Source organism: Nestor notabilis, unplaced genomic scaffold (assembly GCF_000696875.1).
Source record: "Nestor notabilis isolate BGI_N333 unplaced genomic scaffold, ASM69687v1 scaffold15690, whole genome shotgun sequence".
Lineage (NCBI taxonomy): Eukaryota > Metazoa > Chordata > Aves > Psittaciformes > Psittacidae > Nestor > Nestor notabilis.
Window position 1 is genome coordinate 9,927 of NW_009911771.1, and position 21,810 is coordinate 31,736.

Sequence of the window (21,810 nt, forward strand, 5' to 3'; positions counted from 1 at the left end):
CCTCGGGGGGGGGGGGAGAGATTTGGTTGTGGACCATATTCAGCCTTACTAATAAAAAGAAAAGAGGAAGGGGGCATAGAGAAAATGAAAATAAATTCACTGCCAGTTTTAGGCCTCCCTCAATAATGTTATGAGAAGGTTCTTATTTCAGAAACCGTCAATGTCCATTTTGCATTGAAGATGTGTAAATGACTTTTAAAAAGCACTTTTGGGTTGATCACCATACTAATTTAACACTCTGCCAAGCATTTCCAGATGGAGATTATTTTCAATTAGGCATCAATTTTCAGATCTATGTATTTGAAGATGTAGCCTTTATTTTCAAGTGGAAGGTTGAAGATGCCTGATATTTTTATAAAGTGACAAGCAATATGTAAGGAAAAGAAAAAGTTAAATATTAAATGAAAAATGAAAATACTTCAACAGTGTCTAAAAGCAGTGAGGGAATTTTAATCTTTTATGTCTGCCTTCCAAGTAACCTGTCATCATTTATTTCACCAAACAGACATCTTAAAGTCAGACATATTTAAGAACAGAACTGTTCTCACTTACTTCTGTTTTTTCATCAAGATGCACTTTTGCAAAATTCGTTTCGAGGGGTTTTGAAGGAGTTATATCCAAAGTTTCACTTTGTTCAAGGAAACATGTAGGTTCTGAAGCTGAGCTTTTAGAACTCTGCATCAGCACTTCAATTTGCTGCTTCAGATTAGATAATTCCCTCCGTAAACAAATAATTCTGGAAGAAGACAAGATTTTTCATTGTTGCTGTTATAACTGTATTTGATGGTTAAGGGTTATAATTAAAGTGACCTAGCTTTTATTACATATTGATTAGGTTCTACATTTTCTTTCAAGACTAAACTCATAAATTTACAAAAAGAAGTTTTCCATTAAAGACAGTGGAAATACATAATGTATTAGCTTTTTGCATTAAAAATGGTAAGAAAAAGTATTTTCAGAATGCCTCTTTAGGAAAAGATTTTCTCACACAACCAGCACAAGGGTAGCAGGGGCTGCAACTCTTCTTGCCCCATTATGCCTTTCCCTCCACCTGATTAGCATTTCCAAAAGTTCTGAGGGTAGATGAATGACAAGGAAAAAGTAATGAAAAATGCCAGGATGTAAAAGGAAGGTCTGAGTCTAGAGCTACAACTAAGAAACATTTTTGCATGCTCCGATGTGTAACATAGGATGGAGAATGTACCTGATCCAGTGACAGGATGGGAATAACTGCTGGGGCTGCTTCTCAGATTTGCTAATGTTTTCTTAAGCTTCTATACAATGAGCATGTTTTACTCAGTTCTTTAAGAATCAAAACTAAAATGATAATGTACTGAAAAGGCATACGTTGGATGGGTTTAATGCTGTGTACATCTTACAGTTTTTATAATGAATCTCTGAAAACCAAAAATTAATGCTTATAAAGATTTACAGCTCTTTGAGTCAAGTGGTTGACTGATCTTTAAGATAGCATGAAATAACAGGATAAAATCAGTGATTATTTACCTAGACAATGGAATGCACAAGTAGCCTGAAAATACAGACATTGAACTGAAATTCTTGACATCACTAATCTTGACAGGCTCTGTATTATAAGCATAAAGCAGCAAAACCTGTAAAAGATGGAATAGGTGAGATATAACGCAGTATGGGATCATAGACCTGAGCTATCATCAGTTTTAATAGGATTTTAAGCAATTTAATTATGGATATAATTTATATAGGTAAAAATTTAATTATACCCCATAGAGTCACCATCAAAATCCCAGCGTTGTCCTGATTCTGGTCAATCAATTCCACTTACGATCATGTCCAAAGTTCTAACTTTAGGTAGGATGTAACAGAGAGCTTTTACTGAATTTCCCAAGGTGCTGTGTAATTAGTTAAATGTGCTATATGGCCTTGTGCGTGACTTTCATCATACTAGGTTTAAATCCATGAAGTGCACATAACTCACCAATCTAATAAAGCTATATCAATCTAACAGCACAAGAAAATGAAATAGAATGTTCTCATCTTTCACTGAAATAGTTTTATAGTATGACTGAAAATATGCTTCTCTGAATATTTTGACTATATGAAGAATGTCAAGAATACGGTATTCATGTATTAAATGTTTTTAAGAGTTGTCTCTGCATCTGTAAGGATCTGTAAAGTCATGATAAAGTAACCTGCACAACCATATCTAAAAATACCTTATATGCATTAATTTCACAGGGCTTCTATCATAGAATCATAGAATGGCTCTGGGGTTGGAAAGGACCTTAAGATCATTTAGTTCCAACCCACCTGCCGTGGGCAGAGACACCTCACACTAGACCAGGTTGCTCAAGGTTCTGTCCAACCTGGCCTTGAACACTGCCAGGGATGGAGCATTCACAACTTCCTTGGCCAACCCATTCCAGTGCCTTACCACCCTCACTGTAAAGAACTTCTTCCTTATATCTAATCTAAACTTCCCCTGTTTAAGTTTGAAGCCATTACCCGTTGTCCTACCACTACAGTCCCTAACGAAGAGTCCCTCCCCAACATCCTTATAGGTCCCCTTCAGATACTGGATGGCTGCTATGAGGTCTCCACACAGCCTTCTCTTCTCCAGGCTTACTAACAGAGATGAAAAAGGTCTAGTAGAAATTTTGATACTGGTCTGTTCTGCCAAAAAGTTTGGAGACCATGAATTTCTATCGCAGTAGCAGAAATTTTACTTACATGTTTTTTCCTTATTTAAAAATAAAACAAATTCCATGTCTTAGCAATCTTCCAATCTCTCTCATATTTCATGTTTAGTCTGACTTCTTAGAGAAATAAAGTTTGCAAGATTCCATTTTCCTTCTATAAATGGATTTTCCAGCAGCTTCCCACCAGATAGTATTGTTTGAATACATTCATCAGCTCTAACCAAACTTAACTCACCAACTCTCCACAACTTAGCAGAGTGAAGGTCTTAAAGTCATCGTGAATCTGCAACAGGCATGAATACAACATGGCCTGGAAGTTCTATATGGCCAACAAAGTATTTCTTTGGCCTGCCACCAAAAAACTGTCCATAACACCTGCATTCTGTTTGTCCTGCATAGCAGGTTTGCAGCACAGCCGTTGTCCAGCTTGCCAATCAGCATATGTATCATTCAATTTAAAAGCTGATCAGGCATAACACAAATTTCATTGGAAATGAGACTAAATTTGTTCCAATACCTAAGGAACTGTTTTGGTGCAGTTATACCTTGGTCTCTGTATCATTGGATGGCTTTGCCAGAGAAGGAATGTACCACTGAATGTTAATTTCCTTCTTTGAAGCATTTGCTGCCCTCCTCTCCATCTGACACTCTGCTTCTGCGATGACAGAAACTGGAGAAGCTGTTCCCACCCGTGACATCTTTGATGTAGTTCCAATAATTTCAAGAGACACCTGAAACAGAAGAAAATTCTAAGTTGTGTTTTTTCTAGTGTAACATGCCACATCTGTTATAATCTAGTGTCTTCTAGAATCGGTATGACTTTCACACACACACAAACACATGCTTATTTAGGTAAATGGGTAATTTTAAAAGGTGCCCATTTGACCAGGACACAAGTTAAGGCTTGTCAAAGTTCACATGATGAGATATTTCAAAGGTGATGCAAAGGACTCTCTGGGCTAACTTAAGAGACACCTACAGTAATAATTGTTACCTTTGATTTATTTTCCTTATGGCATTACATTTTCTGCTGAAAGATAGTATTTGACATGCTGCCATACAAAATGTAGTGCTGAAGAAGTAATTTTTCGGCTATACATACTGATAATTAAAATAGTAATTAGAATGTTAAACTAATGCTTTATTTATATTTACCTATTTGTTTTCTTATTAGCTGTGCAATAACAAAGAGTGATACCTACTGAAAAGTCAGTCACTTAATTTCTGAAGATTTGTCATATGTCACATTTACTAAAATATGTATGGAAAATTAGCAGACTATTCATTAAATAGTTACTGTTTGGCTGTCATTTACCAGGGAAGTAATGGAAGAATATTGTAAACCAACATCCATTCATGAATAAAAGCTTTTTTTAGAGAAAAAAAATAGTTGTAAAATATTTAATTTAAAGGCTGAACAGTGCCATACTTTTTCTACCTTTTAAAGCATTACATATTTCTGCGAAGAACAGAAGAGTTCAAACAGTGACAATCTGGGGGAGCGCAGAAGGTATTTGAAAAGGTTTTTAGTGTCTCCATCACTGGTTCCAAAATGTGGACACTGAAAACAGCTGCCTGGGCAGATAGTTCTTTTTAATTTTGAATGTTCACTGCTGAAAAAAGCTGGAGAATTTTAGCCACTTCATTTTCAGAAAATACTGCTCCTGACTGATACAGGACAGTAAACCCAGGTGACGGATTTTGCACAGATTATTTTGCACACAGAATCTTCCTTCATAAAGCCAGTTCCCATCCCACTTCAAAACACAGAAGTGAAGGTAAACCTGAAGTCAAGCATTCGAGCATATGGATATGTCTTCAGTTTGGCATGGAACAATTAACTGGGATGATCCATGCCACAGACTCATAACACTGAGGAAGTGATAACAACAGCCATAACCTGTGGTATGCCATGAGGTGTTGCACGGATCACCCACCTACTACAAGGATCTTCTACATTCAGGATCCTTAGTTTGGCAATGAATTACCCACTATCCTGCTAGCATGGAGTGTGAACAGAATTGTAAGAAAAGACATATATGGAGGCGGGGATAACCTAATTTATTCCATGCCTCTGAACTGGAGCTCTTAAGAGTGCATTTTACGATATATATTTCTTTCTAAAACATGCCCTATGTTTTCTTTTTCACCAAACTGCATCTTTTGTTGTTTACATCATAATGAATGTTTTTGACGAAGGATATTATAACTGCTGTTGCCAAATTGAAGGGTTGCTGAATTAAATGCATAAATATCTATTCAACTTTCTCAAAAGCCTGAAAACAACTAGCTGTCTTAGTTAAGTGTTTCCAGTACGACATACTACCATGGGGTGGAATAAAAAAACAAGCATGCAAAATGTAACAGGGCACACAGAGCTGAAAAAAACTTCACGATTCAAAAATAGAATTACACAGACATGTGTAAGTGAAACAACCTTTTACATAAAAATCATTCTTTCAAAAACTTTACCTATTTGTACTGTTAAAAATCCTAGTATCAAATTACAATAACGTTTTTAAAATAACACAGCCTCCTGAATAGTTAAAGCTTCTAAAAATGTTGTGATAAAAATCAGTGAAGCTTAGAATTAGAAAAAGTAAGAAAGAGCTTTATGCTTGTTAGCTGTCTACAGTGAAGCTAACACATGATTATGCAGCTTGCACCAGTCATGAATATGACAGTGAGCTCTGAAGCTTATTATTCTAGGACAGTGTAAATACTAATTATGTCAAAAAAAGACCAGACAGAGTAAAATAATTTTTGATATACCATGGCTGCTATAAGTGTCACATACCATATATTTACAATTTATTCAGCATCACAGTAAGCCCTTTGTTGGGAAATGAGTAATGATATGCTGTCCAACACTGCAGAAAGTTCACCAACTCTAGAAGAGCTACTTTCACAAAACTATTTTCATTCATTTTTATAAGATTTCAAGTTCTCACTCCTCAGGGCTCCCCTGCATCCATCTAATACTGAACATACTAAGTAAAAAATAAACCATAGACATTAACCTGTCACTTTAATTTTTTAGTATTAGGATAATTATTAATGTGAGAAGTGGAATGGAGAAACTTTGAAGACAATTCTTTTTACATTGGATCTTCAAAGACAAATTTCATTCAATATTCAAAACATATGCCATGGTCAGAGTAGACTCCAGAATTCCAGTTCAAGATTTCTCTGAGTAATATAGTCTGAGCTGCCTACATTTGAAAGCTCAAACAGACTGTTCACAAGCCAGAGATCTTTGATTTTCTAGCCAGCTGACAGTGGAAAAAATTGGCACACAAGGCCTTCAACAATTTTGAGAAAATATAAATTATATATTTTTTGAAAATCATTATAGACCAAATTAACAATATAGACACCTGCACATACGAATTACACTGGGAGGACATTTTTGGTACGAAACATGGAGATGTACAGGGTTAAAAGCCTCAGTCCTACCAAGTAACACAGCCTACTTTTAATTAACTAACAATGAAATCTTCTTAAATATCATTCTGCCTAATCTGCTATGGTCTAACTGGGAATGGGATAGAGAGAATTTTTGCAGGAATGAGTAACGCAAGGATATTTGCATTTGCTATGCTAGGATTTTGGGTTTGCACTCATCCTCTGCATAATGAATTTAATTCTTCTATAGCATTCTCAGAAATCTCACCATTGGAACTAGCAAGAATCTGAGTGAAATGCAAGTATAATACATATTTTTGAAACATCAGAAAGGAAACAAGTACCTTTGAAGAATCAGCTGGCCTATCAAGTGGCAATTCTACATCACGTAACTCTTCTGGGAAATTCTCAAGACAACACACTGAATAATGAACCAAATGTTCTTTAAGAAAGGAATGCATTTCTGCTATGCGTAGAACAATCCCGGTGTCAAAAACAGAACTAAGGTGTCCGTCTCTTGCAGAAAAAGATCCAGGTCTTGAGTCAGGGGCAGCTTCGAAAAGAAATTTTTATTACATCATCATCTGCCATTAAAAAAGTAAAGTTTCTACAGCTACTCAACATTCATAAATTTTGAAAATATACCAAAATATGTGTGTTCAATATCAAATAAATGCATTTCCAACAATTACAATGATTGTGCTTAAATAGGTTATGCTATTTGCATTGCCGTTTTTCACTGGAGATCTCATAATGAAACAAGCTCTGTCTAGACATTATAAACTAGCATAAAATGGTAGGTGTAGTTTTTGAGGTTTAGATAGTTGAATTTAGATGTATAAGCATCGGTATGTTCACTAGATGTCTAAACCCACATTAGAATAAATGCATATTTATTTAATACAGTCAAAAGAAGCTTTAAGAACTCTTAGGACTCTAATTTAGACAGCTAGTGGCTGATCAGCACAGTTGCTCCCCAGGCTGCATCACTGGAAACTTCAGCTGAGATATACATGTACATTTTGACACCTACTTGTAGTTACTTTACTGTACTTATAGTTCTGTAGTGCGGTAGAATACTTCCATTTCATTTGGTGCTGCAAGGAAAAAAGCCAACCCTTTCTGACATTATTACTTTCAGAGATGCCAGGTTTCTCTCCAGGCAGCACCTGCACGTGCAGTTGTCATCTGTATATCCAGCAGCTGGCTATCAGATGTAGATGGGTAGGATTAGGGCCCTGACATTAATGTATTCTTACTCTGTCTGAAAGGTCCTATCTATTACCATCTTTTGTTTACAGTGAAATAAATCTAGTATGTACATAACATCTGGGGTTTTAGTCGAAACACATTCAATAATGTTCAGACCTCCCATTTACACTATACTGAATTCTCATAAACAGGACCCCAAACTGAACAGATTTATTTCTAATGTGACTTAAGTCTAATGCATCTAGAACTAAAAATAAATATAGATTATGATTATTTTTTTAAATGCTTCAGATATAGTAAAAGCAATTAAGTTTTGAGAGGTTTTTTCTGGTATCATGATGGCTTGCAAATAATTATTTTAAAAGTTATTATCTTCACTTCCAACACTTTTAAACTGACATAAAATCAATCTTGATTTCAGTGAAGATTTTTTTGCATTTATACAATTTAAAGGAACTCAAAACTTCAGATGAGGGCGTTTGTCCTTGTTGGCCCCAAGAACAATACCTTATCTATGGCAGTTTTCTAGAAGGAAGAAAAAAATCATACCAAATAGAAGATTTGTGTTATAAAGTCTTTTTAAATAATTGTGGTAGCGAATTAAGTGAATCCATGTTATTGTCTCTTTCTTCTGTCTGGCCTTGGTGGCAAGACTTTCTGTTCCTTCACTTTGTCTCTGCTGATCTTCTATGATTTGTTCGGTTTCAGTAGAAAATGCTTTGGGACTTTCAGAGACAACACTGTATCCATCTGCAAATTCAATAAAAGTTCAACATTAGACATTAAGAGAATAGTTGCAATTCAAAAGCTCTTTCTGCACTGTGTTAGAATTGACTATTCTGTAATTAAAAATGTAACTTGTGAACCTGTTATGTTTTTGTTAAGAGGCAAATTCTTTCTATTCTGCTTTAATATTAGTTGAACTGGTAAAGAAATTATTTCTCAGATCATGGTCAGGAATCTGACTGTCCTTTCAAGAAGCTAAAAGGGATAGAGAGCAAGGTGCTCTCTCTTGCTCTTTCTCTCTGAATTTAAATTAAACCCATTATTTCTATATATTGTTCAATAGCAGACAGTTACTAAATGGAAACTGTACTAGCAGTCATCACTTCTAACTACAGCAGTTGAACTTCCTAGTTATTTATAGAGAGTTAACTACTCTGAAATGATTTTTGTTAGCTTCAAACCAGTCCCTTCTAGATATTAAGCCCATTATCAATGAAATGTGTTCTTAAGTATGGACTTTAAAAAAAAAAAAATTTTTTTTTTTTGGTGTTGCCTTAAAGTTACACTTATGTCAAAAGAGGAAAATATGTCAGTAGCTATCACTATTCTTTTTTTTTTTTTTCACTCTGTTAGTACGTGGCTCCTCAAAAGCCTACAGAATTCTGCTGTTTCTCGTTACAAACTGGACAAACATTATGTTACATTAATTCCTAATAGTAAGCTTCCAGAAAATAATTATGTGTGCTTCTACAAAATCTGAATGTCTCCATTATTCCTGATAGTCAACTGTCAATTGTAAAACCAGAATTTAGTTAAAATGGCCACATTGTTTATAGATGAAACTTAAACAATGTGTTTCACTAATGGTTCTACACAAAATATGTAGCATGCTGTGCTGATCATTTCCATTTCAATTTACCTTTATATATTTTGGCCTACTATTGCTTTTCTGCATTCTCTATTCTTCTTTGTATTGCCTAACAGAACTATCAGGAAAAACACCTGCTGCATTTGCTAGAAGAAAAAATGATCTGTAATTACAAGCAAATGGAGCTAGTACAAAACAATCAGATTGATGGAAAGTCTTAGCATACACCACTTGTTTTCATAAACCAATCACGACACCTATGTTTAAACACTGTACAGTAAGCAGTCATTGTTCAGCTTTGCCAGGAACTATCAGGCAGAGCAATTCAATCTTTGTCAGTCAATTGGGATGACTGAAATTAAGCCACTGAACCAAAATTTTATCACTAAATTAATGGTGCCCAGTTTAAAAATAAATATAGATATTTTGTCTTAGTGTTTATATAACATCTGGTAACCAATATCCCAGAATTCCTACTTCAACTGATTTATTTTTAAATCAAAAGCTTCCATTTCATGAACCCCATTAGATGTAAAATAAATGCAAAAGTTGGAAATAAATGAGGAAAAGGCAAAATTCTACCAAGCTAATGGAAGCATCTCTAAATGTTAATTCACTGGAACAGGAAAAACAGTAAATTTTTATTTTATTACATAGACTTTGAATTTTAGAATATTGTATCCAGGCATATAACTTTGCTTTTACTTTCCAAATTTGACTTATAATTTTTCATAAACAAAAATTATATATTAAATGTATTACTAGTTTACATGACATATATCATTTATTAGTTAATGTTCGAATATTACTAAGTATAAAGGAATACCGGACAAAAAATCTCTGTATGAAGCAAGAAGATCCATGGAAGCAAATTCTGGGATTTTCTGCTGCACTGCATCCTTCATGCTGTGTTCTTTAACACTCTTCATTCCAATTAATAGCTGAGAATCAAGCACAGCTTCACTGACCTAAAAATAATATTTATTTTATTCAGAACCTGTTCACTACAATATTTACATAGATTTTAAAATCTGAGAATAGCAAGATGGTGACAAAAAATTAATTACTCCACATACTATATTTTTAAAAGTCAGGAAAATACCCTATTTCTCTTTGACATACAGTACATACTATACTTAAATAAATCATTACTGCTGACAGCTTAATTACTACGTAAGTGATTTCAAATCAGATATCCTCATCTGGATGCCACTGCTGTCTATCCACATGTCAAATACATGTGTAGACATATCAGGCAGAGTGCTGTTTTATTTGCACTGAATCAAACAGAGCCAGATCTGTCCAAGAGAGATTAAATGCACTACTCAGACAGTGTCCATTTTAATTTCCTCAAGTAAGACCCATGCCAGAAAATTCAGCAAACCTTAATTCTTGCTCTTGTTTGCATTGCCTTGTTTGCTTGTGTAAGTAGCATAAGATGAAATTTAAAAAAATATAAAAATTACCTCTTTAGAATATTGCACCAACCTGTGTAGCTGCTCTTACTGCAATCCAGGCTTGTACTTTGTATCTTTCTGATTTTGGAGACTCCCCAGGAGAAGAGAGTTCTCCAGAAGAGGTCTAAAATTATACACCAGTTCATAATTAGGATTCTAACTGTATTATGGTAAAATATATTTTAAACACAGAAAAAGAAAAAAAAGTCCTCCTACTTACAGGATCATTGTTTTATTTGCAAGTTGTAAAAATCAGCATTGATTTTAAATCCACGATTAATTGCTAAAATTGAAAAACATTATCCAGAGCATACTGACTGCTCCTTATAAATTTTCTCAGAGCAGCTTAAACTGTAGTCAATACTGTATATAGGTTTGCTATAATTTTCTATTTTCTGTGATCTTAATTACCTCTTATGTTACATATCATACTTCGAATCTATGGCTTGTAGCCACTTGAACATGGCTTTTATATTTCTCATGCTGTCATGCAGATTTGTACTAAAAAATTAAAATCTGGTAAAATATAAATATTGGCACTTAAAAGTCAGTCCTGAATGACGTTGTCTTTGCGAGGTACAAATTAAATAATACATAATCAGAAATGAAAACACTGTTGGTTCTGTTTCTTCCTATTTGATACAGAAAATATTTTAAATGTTATTATTCAAGGCAATAAACATGAAAAATAAAACCAAACAAGATAAAATTCTACTGCTCTACTATATGATGTCTTTGTGTGATTCTTCTAGTAGGATTTTCAGTATCAGTATGATTTATAAGTCACTGTAAGCAGAAGTCTGGCAAGGTACACGATGTTCTAACAGAAATACATTTCCTGCTTTGAAGAGGCAACCACCCAAAAGATAGAAAACATACGTTTGACTTGGAAGGCACCATCTTATCTGTCTGTGACATATCCTCATTATTTGTGGCAAAATGCAAATATAATAGTGCTATTTCAAGGTATGATCTTCTTATTAGCCTGTAAAAAACAACATACAGATCAATCATTATTACTATCAAAGTAAGCACTGCAATGATACAGACTCCTGCATAAGACTAGCCAGTCTCACCAAATAAATCATTCATCCAGCCCTCATAATCTACTTGTATGTCAAATATAAGTTGCATTATGTGCAACACACATTCCATAAATAAATAGCAAACATTTAGTAAGAAAGCTGTAATTCTGCAAGGGAAATGATCTTTCTGTACAGAATCTGTGTAAGTTCTTCTTCCTTCTTCAAGTTAAGGCATATACCCATTGTTCTCATTTCCCTGAAACCTCTGTGGCTGAAATTGGATATCTGTCTTCAGTCACACTCTTTCAAGAATAAGCAAAAATATATACAATGACCTGCTCCAACAAGTCCATGTCTTTCCTGTACTGAGGACTCCTCAGCTGAATGCAGTACTCCAGGTGGGATCTCATCAGAGCAGAGTAGAGAGGCAGAATTACTTTCCTCAAATTGCTAAAAATCACTGTATCTGGAGAACTTCTCCAACATTTCTATTCCGTATAGGTTTATAACAGTCTTTTTATGCAGGTTCCTCCTGGCTTGGGAGATCTCTCCAGATCTCCCTTATTGAATTAGCGTTCCTAAGCATACCAACTAACTCCTGCTCATGTAATTACTATTATTGACAGAGTCATATTGCACAAACTTGGCTGTTTGCATAGTACAATAAATTCCAACTTTGTTATGATCTGTGTAAAGCAAAATACAAAAGTCAAAGATTGCTGTACAGTTCAAAATAAGGCAAACTAAGTGGAAGGATGGCAAGTTCTGCACTTGGTGACAATTTAGTTAACTCTCTAGTCTTGCTAACAATAAAGGATTTGAGACATGAAGAAAAAGCTTTAATTAAACAATCCCATAGATACCAGAGGCGATCTGGATGTTCAGCTCTCTAAAATAAGAAAGCCAAGGTCCACTGATGTTGCTGTACATTCTTTTAGAAAAACAGTAGCAAATTAAATAAGTGTAGCAAATTAAACTTGCAAAACATCACCACAGTCCATTTCTGTACTATCTTCCATCATGCTCACTGCTTGTAGAGGTTTATTACTATGCTACTGCTTCTGTGTTCAGAGTTCTGGTTCATTAACTTAAGTAACAGAATACCCAAACAAGCAAGGTGAATTGCCGCCTTTACACTGTCTATAACCAGACATGGCACATTAGTCATTAAGACTGGTTGAGAAACTAAAAAACTGAAGTCCAACGTATCAGAGTTTCTTGACAGAATTTATTGGCTGGCTTGGCTCAGCTCTTCAGGCATCTTCTACACTGATAACTAATGCCAAAGCCACTGTCCTGCTATCTATTACAAACACATTTCCTATGCTCCTTCTGCCTCTGTTCTTCTGACTGTTTCTGGCTGCTAACCTTTTCAAGCTGGATTTCTATTATCTGGAAGGGGGCAGACCACAGCTCATCTTCTGAAATATGAATAAAATCCCTGCTTAATTGATAGCTCTGTTCCTGGTGTTGACAGAGAGGGTACAAATTTGGAAATAGAACAGAAAGCTGTAACTTTGTCTACTCTAAAATATGCTTTTAAATGTTCTCAGCATTTGTTTTAAATAAAAGAATAAATAAACAGTAGCTTTTCTATACTGCAACAGAAAAAAAGTGTCCAGAACATAAAAGATGCTTCATAATACAAGTCCCACAACCAAAACTCAAAAAATGGTCCAAAAACTATATTAATTTGTGCTTAAAATTATTTTGTGAGTTATATAGCTAGTTTCTTACTCAAATTTTTGATCATGTTGCTGGCTGAGTTTTATAGCTTCCATCAGGCTTTCAACAGCTCGAGATGACTTGTTATTGCTTGCTTCAGTTATCTGGCATTCTACCTTACCTAAGACAGACATATATAAAGCAGATTTGCAAGGGTTTGTAATTTTTTTTCTGTAAGACCAAACCTGTTTTTCCCTCCAGAAAAGCGGAACAACATAGTGCATTATCTATTCTCTTCCCGATAAGCAAAATGTTTTCCAGTTTGTTTAAAAGGCAATGCACAAAGCTTGAATAGCAAATCACTTTATAGAGTAGCTAAAATAATCAAACTTTGGAATCACAATGACTTCTACGGTGTAGTGATCGTAACTAGAAGACCACTGTACATGGAGGAGTTGATGCACAGGCACAGGCCTGTTCTGTGTTGCACTGTGCTGCACATACAGCACAGCCTTCAGGCCTGTGTTGTTTTGTGCACATCCCTTAGCCACAGCGTAAATGTAGCCAGCTAGCTGTCACAGAAGAGCCTGCTGGCAGCATCTTCTCAGTACCTCTCATAACCACCTGCCCTTTCTGTGAAAGTGCAGCAAGAAGTCCTTATGTGAATATGCTTTTTGTTTGACAGTAGAAATGATTAATAAAATTGTTTTCTTTTAAGAAAATCCTCCAACAGCTCAAAAGCTCAAAAGGAAGCAACCTTTCCACAGACTGGAAACGCATTCAATACAGCACAACTTGAGGTTTTCAGCATCTGAAAGGCCGTAAGATTATTTACACAATCCTTCTTCTTTATAGTGTTAACTCTAATAAATGGCATTTTAAGAGGCACTTTACAGTCTTGAGTGCCTTTTTGGCTGGGATCTTAACAAACCAACACCTCCTGTGCAACACATAATGCCACTAAAATCCAAATTTAAACACTGTGTGTTTAACATTAGCTTTGTTAAATCAATTAGAAACACTTTCCAAGCCTCTCATCATCGGTTCAGCCTGATGCAAAGAAGCTAACTAGTTTGCTACAATGTCCTTAATCACATTGGCTACACCTTTTGATACCTGATAACATACAGGTGGGAGAAGTTCTACTGCAGGTTTGAAATTATTTGTTGCATAATGCATCCTGAACTATGCTGCTGTAATATTAAACACAAGCAAGAGATCTACAGCTAGACAGGATGAGAAATATCACAATCTGTTCTATTTTTACAGTGAAATGTCTCCATTTTAAGAGAGGCCACATGTATAACATTGCCTAGGAAGGCTATCATGGCATACAAACAGGGTTTTATTTACCTATCTGAAAAAGAAGTTCAGCTTCCAGATCTATTCTTTTTGTTGCAGATGCTCTGCAAAGCTTCAATGCTGATTCTAAATGTTTGAGAGCACCTAGCCATTGCAGTGGATCTCCTCTCGCAGGTGTACAAGCTACTTTTTCAGCTAATGTGTGTCCTAAGGGGAAAAAAAAAGAAAAAAAAGAAAAAAAAGGACAGTTCTTAGTAAATTATTTAACAGAAAACCAATTTATACAAAAAGAATCAACCTTCTTAGAACAAATATTGGTAATGTATTTACTGTTACATACTTTACGTTAGAAATTCTCAAAAATCCGAGTGATTAATGGATATAAATACAGAACTATAATGTTGTTTCACTACTTCAGGATGTCACTGAGGTCTTCCTATGCTGTCCAAAAGAATCTCAGGCTACACAAATCAACCCTTTCACAAACTATCTGGAAAGATGAGCAATAAACTTTATTTGACTGCCAGTTGTAGGCAAAACTGAAACCTCTCTGAGCATGTCCAAATTCTTTTTGTGCTAACCAGTTCTAAAGGCGTCTTTGATGTACTGCATCCCTCTTGTACCGTACTCCCAAATATTCATCTGTATTCATAGGATCTCTTTAAAATGTGGATTCTTAAACAGGAGCTGGTCAAACATGGCCAATACTATGAGTAAAACTGGCCATGCCTGCACTGATAAGCAGTAAAGCACAATAAAGAGTGGATCTCTAGAGCAAACCAGTTGGTGTTGAAGACTGGACGGCCACAGCAGATGCGTTTCAGAGTGTTTATTTTAGATTACCTCTATTTTAGTTCTAAGGGCTAGAAAGTAGTGGTTGGGGTGCACCAATGTGCTCCTCCCAGAACATATCTTCCTGAAAAAGAAGCCAGAACACTGAGGATGCTCCACAATGTGAACCAAGGTGCAGTAAGTGATTTCTAGATTTTTTAGTCTATTATAACTCAGATATACACCTAATTAAGTTTAGCGAAAAGAACATTAAGGCAATATCCCTTTCCCTATGTTTGCTATATAGCAACAAATCTCAAGACAGATCTTAAATGTTCACTTATGTTACTATTCAGCGTATTTCCAACATTCTATATAAAGAAAAGTTAACAAGAAAAGTTATTAAAGGGTGACAATCATAACAGACACTGTTTATTCTATTGGAATAAATAATTATCACTATTATTCCATGGTGATTGGTATGGGAACTAACTAATGATACTAAATCTGCTTCCAGAGAGATGGAACCTATACAGGGAGTTTTCACTGAACATTTTGTACAGAAGTTGGCAAATTATTGCTAACTTTCAAATTTTAAAAATTGAATTTCCCATTAATTTCAGCAAGCTACAATATTAATATTTAAGCCTTTGTTGATCGTATTTCCTGTAAGAATTGTACCTTCCTTATACACACTGCATGGAACTGAACAGGCATCTATTGTTAGTTTTCATAATATTTTAGTTGTATAATGAAAATCATTTAATACTTTTCATGCATCAGTTTATCTGCTCTTGCATAAAGTATGAGTAAAAAGTAATGAAAAAATAAAATTAATGATTTGCATTTTTCTTACCGATTCTCATTTTGACTTGGGCTAGCAAGTTCATCTGTGGCAAGTAGATATTTTTTGTAGGTAGGACCAGGCAAGTCATGGTACTGTCATCTATTTGCTGTTCAATGGGTTCTCCGCAAACAAAAATCTATGACAAAATATACTTTGTAAAATCAAATTGCAGACAGTAAGTCATATAGCAGCTTAACAAAGTAAGTTAGGCATGGCAAAAACCTGGAACTCGAATGAGTCTTGTAAAAGAGCACTAGAAAAGGGCTTGATACTCCCAAACTCATTTACTTCAATTTGTACTTGTCTACTCTGCAGAGGAGTTTGGTAGCAAGTAAATAATTTCAATGAACTCTTGATAAAATCTATTAATGTTAGCTTTGATTTCTAAAATCAAACTCCCTCAAATCAGTCTTTAAGCAATAGATCTCCCAAGTAACCTGAGCCCTCAAAAGAAACTGTCATTTCTACATAGAAATCTGACATCCAGCAAAGGCCAGGGAAAAAAAAGATAACATGTATGGAACAGTCAAACTTTTCATTCAGGGAAATAAGGTGATGGGACATGCTGTAAAATGTTAAATCTCTTGAAGGCTGGTAAGTCTCGTAAGTGGATTTCTGAGTCTGAAGTTATTCATATGATTCTTTATTAGCTGGGGAAACATTTCAATGGATTAAACTTCTGATTAGGAAATATGAGGAAAGAATTTGATCCAAAAGCTTTTCTTCATAAGCTGTATCAAGAACTGGTAGAGACTGCAGAAATGCGTATCTATTTTTGGGTCTCCAAAGAAGTTAATGGATTTACTATACATTCCTCTCACAGATTCCATGTCTTCAGATATTTTTTTTATTGCATATGTAAATTTTTACATGGAAATGATTTCTCCATACTGATTACAACAATCTGTCAATCTAAAACATCATAAACAATAGGCTGCTTTATATAGACTTTCTAATTCAAATTATTCTATGTTAAAATACAAAGCTAAATTCTAAAACTTTGAGGTCAAGAGCTAGGAATTTTATGAGATGTTCATCCTACCTGAGGTGCTGAGTATAAACACATACCCCATTTCAAATGGGAAAAGTGAGTGTTCCACATCTCTTTAAAAGTCAAGCTATGTATGTCAGTTTTCACATATGGATGTACATTTTGCAAGTATTCAATATGTTCAAATTGTATGAAAATACCAGACTACATACATGAGTATGCATGATGAATACGCATAAATAGATTTGGTAAGATTAATTACTTCTTTACAGTATGTAATCTAGGAAAAATTGATCAGTTAATAGGAATAGCACTTTTTAATGGATTGCTAAAGTAGTTTCCAGAATAGATAATTAAGGATTTGCAAATGCTGTGTAAAACACCAACATATACTTACTGCTTTAATGGTAAGCTTGTGTGCCAAAATTAGTAAGTTCAGTGGTTTCATTGTAGAAAAGCAATGTTCTGTATCCTCTCCTGTTTGCAGTGTCAGTATGTCTGCCAGCAGAAGCATACTTTTCACAAGAGTCAAAGAAGCTGGAGGGGAAATTAATGTATTCTCTTGCAGTAAACTGATGATATTCTGTTTGGACATAGACAACATAAACCAAAGCAGTTACTACTTTTGCTGTCTATTTATGAGGACAAATCACACGAAGTGAAAAAAAACATCTATTTTAGAGGCCCTATTTCAAATTTCTTTAATGCTGGCGTCAGCTGTTCTGACTACATGAAAAATGCATCAAAGAAAAGCAACCAGTTTCTCCTTCATGCTCAAACCTCCAAAAGAAGTTTGATGTCTGCCATGGGACGTTTTTCTTGCAGGTCAAGAATAGCAGCTTGCACCATCATTTCAGCCTGAGTCTCAATATCACCAAAGGCTTCTGCCTCTAGTATTACTTCTTTTAGCACACTTCTGCGTTCAGACACATAATTTTCTAAAATAAAAGAATATAATAATAGTAAAAATACAACAGAAAAGACTTGACAGTACTTTCTACCATTCTTAAGAAGTCACTTCCACACTAAAAACTTACAGAAAATCTGACATTATAAATTCCAAATTTACCACTTCATTAATTCTGTGGCAAATCTTTTTCAAAAGACAAGAAAAAAACAGTTTTTAAACTTCACTTTGTTATATTTCATCCAAATGCTTTCTTTATATGTAAGCCACCAGCATAAATAATCAGATTTTGTAGATCAGATGTCATTCTCACCCATAAAACATATTCTACATATTCACAAATCTGATCTCAGTTACTTCAAAACAGTAACAGTCTTCACAGGAATTATCCAGAAGAAATTAAATAGGAGCTTGGCTACAGACCAAAACTGTGATTTTGATACTTATGTGAGCATCAAAGTTCATACTAAGCTCATAGAACTAAGGAATTAAAAACCATTTTATTCATAATCAAACTACAATAAATGTATTTTGTAGTATCTTACTAAAATTCTTCAAGAAAAAAAGAATCTAGAACATTTTTAGAACATATAGGAACATTTCATTTATTAGAGATACAAAAAGTGAAAAAAAACAACCTTCTGAGACCTCAGAAACTGGAAGTATGTAGCAATAGTGTTTTTTAGAACAAGCATACTTAATTACACCAGAACATTTGAAACTTTTCACACAATAATGATCATTAAATGAAAAGTAATATTATGCTTTGTGTTACATGCTCTAAGGAGAGATTGTACTCAGAAACAGGTTTTCCTTATTACATTAGATTAATTTAATACAAATCATTGCTCAGTGACACAGCCCCAGCATTAATGTTAATATTTTATTGTTTATGAATAAGAATTGTGTCTGAATTTGCCAGGATCTAAATTTGCCAAAAGTCTAAACCAAAAACTGGTAATACCTTCCATATCACCAACACCACATATCTGTGCTACTAGTGCAGTCACTAATGTTGTATGACATCTTAGCCACAGATGTATATTTATATGATCTTGTGCTGTTACACAGTGAGGCAGTCGAACATCTTTGATGTAAGAGTCCTAATAATTTCCAAAAGCAAGAGAAATGTTACTTTCTGAGTCAACTGTTCTGCTACAAACAAAGCAACAGGTCAGCATTGGTCTAAAATAAATTAAATTAATACAAATATATCACAAATAACATCATTGTAACTAGAACTTTATTTGAACGACAGATACATATTTTTTTAATATCTGGAGGCCATTTATTATATAATTTTTAATCTACAGGAAAAAAACAATTGTAGCAAATTAAAATTAAACCAGTTTTTATGGGAGACCCCATGAATATATCCATATACTGTATGTGTCATGGAGAATAATTCTAGCAGTTTGGACTTCATTGCTCCCAAACAGGAACATTACACAAAACTAAGGCACATAAAAGTCTAATTGTAGAGTGGGATCAATACCAAGTTCTGGTACCTCACTAGTAATTAGAAATAAAATCATAATGTTTTATTTCCAGTTTTCAATATTTTGAATTATTAGAAACAAATATTAATGTATAGTACTGGAAGTGTTTGGAAGAATGCTGAGCTCAACTCCCTGTGCCATCTTCACGTATTTTAAGTGTAGAATTTAAACAGAATATAAAATAGTCCTACTACCAAGATTTTACAGTCCATATTTGAAAGACTTGATCCATCAAGCAATAAATGGACAGTGCACCAGCTGTGTTGTACTTATACAAAAAGTAATTGTTTGCGTTGATGCAAATGAGGAAAAAAAAGATAGCTATAAGTCAGTTACTGGCCACATGGCACTCCTAAGAAAATGTAGGAGCAAGTGAAGAAAGACAGAAGACCCTGATAAGCAACACAGACAAAATAATTAAACTGCGTGCAGGAAAGTCTAGTTTCATGCATGTCACAAAATCTGGCCTCAGTGCTCAACTGCTTTGTCCATGTGAGTCTGTTTGAGCTACTGCGCACTCAAGAATGAATGTGTGGTATATTGCACATTTGCTTTCCAAAGTATGCATCAGTATCCCTGTGTTTTAGACAACATAAGTCAGCTGAAATCTTGCTAAATTTGGAACACAGCCTTGTTGATGTTAATGGCAATGGTCGGTCTGGCTCTTTGAATGAGGATACTCTTAAGTGTGTTTTCAATCAGAAAAAGTAAAATACCTTAACTGAATAATACAAGATTTTCACTTCTAGCTATTTTTACCACTTTCTGTTTGTTTAGGGGGAGTTAAAAGATTTTCATTGTTGCCAACTGAGAGCATACAAATAAAAACCGTAATTCCTAACCACATATAAATTAAAATTATTATTACAGACATATTGAATATACTATAGGTACCTAAAATATGTCAAACATCATTTTCTCCCCAGGTTAATGCAGATGGCTGCTATATTCTAGTAGTATTCTGAAAAACACTCAACACTTCATGCAGGACTTCATTTACTAAGAAACAATAGTTTAAGACAAATATCCACACATACCAAACACTGTCTTTCATCCTTTTCTTCTTTAAAATGTGTCCCTTCCATCCGGAAAATTTCTGCATCTTGAAGAAGTTGAATTGCAGAAAAAGCCAAAGCAGCACTGTGACACAGAATGATATTAAAAATACTACCTATGTTTGCCATTTTAAGCTTTTATTATGATACTTCATTTCTGACTAAGTCAGAGATGTCTTTCAGCAGTTACCAATTTTTACTTCAGCAGAACAAAAAAATTACATTTGAACTGTATACTGAATCTGTAGACACTGCAGTATGAAAGCAAGAAAGCAGCATTAAGAGAAAAAGTTTTGCCAATAGCAGACATAACCTTATAATAATGGATAAACCAAGATATATCCTATTCTGTTGGAGCAATCAAAACAGAACTCTGCTATGACTTTGAGTTGCACATATCTGTCTTCAGGGATGGGCTTTTAGAAATTAGAATATATAAAAATACTTCAAATGACAAAATATATTAGAAGAATTCTGTATCTAATCTGTATACTAGAGAGGTAATAAAACATCTTCCTTAAAGCCTTTCCATGCTATATGTTAATCCTTCTGCTAACCGAATGACAAAATAGTCACAGGATCTTAGTAAACACCACCAACCAAGAACTGAACTGGGTGCCATCCTGGCAAAACCTCATTGGTAAGCAATAACATGGCACTGACTCTGCCCCACACCCCCAGTCATAATCCTTTTCTGGAGTTTGCTCCAAATAGCATCTAGAAAGATACAGACACTATTAGGTCTGGTGCAGCATTCAACCACACATTTGAAAAATTGTGAGTTGGGATCACAAAACATTGTCGGGTTTCTTAAAATATTAACTACTGGGGTTTTTTTTCATTTTAAAGCTTTCAGATACACTTAGATTTTCATGACATCTATAAAAATGTATATTTATAACAGCAAATTTTGTGAATACAATTATTTTCATGATATGAAGACACTGCAAAACCAACATATTGAGAAGATCCTTTTCACAGTGGAATTTGTTGCTCAAAGAACACACTACTCAAAAAAGAACTCCCATCACCAGCGTTTCATGTTATTAGTTTTCCATCTCTAATAGTACATTTTCCCCTACATCTATAAATCTCTACTTTCCTACCTCTTCTCTAAAAAATTTTTGGGCTTGGGTTTGGTTTTTTCTCAGTTTGGTTTCTTTTTTACGATTCTATTTATTCTCTACCCACTGAAACATATGTTCCTAATAATGCAAAAGTAGTGGAGTTGCTCACCTTTTAAAAGATTCTTCTGCAGGTTAATTGCTATAACCAAAATTCCCATCTATGCTGTCCTTTTACATAGAGAGACTCTCTGTACATAAAGACTGGCTACTATGAAGCACAAGGAAAAAAATAATTTATGAACACCTTAAGTCCTTTTTACACTGCCAGAACACTG

The 21,810-nt window shown here is 34.6% G+C and overlaps 1 protein-coding gene across 1 annotated transcript in view; it reads right to left on the bottom strand.

Moving 5' to 3' along the window:
• Positions 1–552: 552 nt before the first annotated feature.
• The window catches only part of CFAP54 (cilia and flagella associated 54), a gene marked incomplete at both ends in the record, with an annotated part of 84,120 nt that continues 62,862 nt past the window's right edge, over positions 553–21,810 (bottom strand). Inside the window, 15 exons of the mRNA XM_010016297.1 lie at positions 553–736; positions 1,507–1,613; positions 2,914–2,961; positions 3,224–3,409; positions 6,428–6,636; positions 7,845–8,045; positions 9,716–9,857; positions 10,378–10,470; positions 11,226–11,331; positions 13,109–13,217; positions 14,390–14,545; positions 15,966–16,092; positions 17,728–17,885; positions 18,819–18,957; positions 20,391–20,493. Of these exons, the coding sequence (XP_010014599.1) occupies positions 553–736; positions 1,507–1,613; positions 2,914–2,961; positions 3,224–3,409; positions 6,428–6,636; positions 7,845–8,045; positions 9,716–9,857; positions 10,378–10,470; positions 11,226–11,331; positions 13,109–13,217; positions 14,390–14,545; positions 15,966–16,092; positions 17,728–17,885; positions 18,819–18,957; positions 20,391–20,493 (2,068 nt within the window). The remainder of the gene's footprint in view (positions 737–1,506; positions 1,614–2,913; positions 2,962–3,223; positions 3,410–6,427; positions 6,637–7,844; positions 8,046–9,715; positions 9,858–10,377; positions 10,471–11,225; positions 11,332–13,108; positions 13,218–14,389; positions 14,546–15,965; positions 16,093–17,727; positions 17,886–18,818; positions 18,958–20,390; positions 20,494–21,810) is intronic.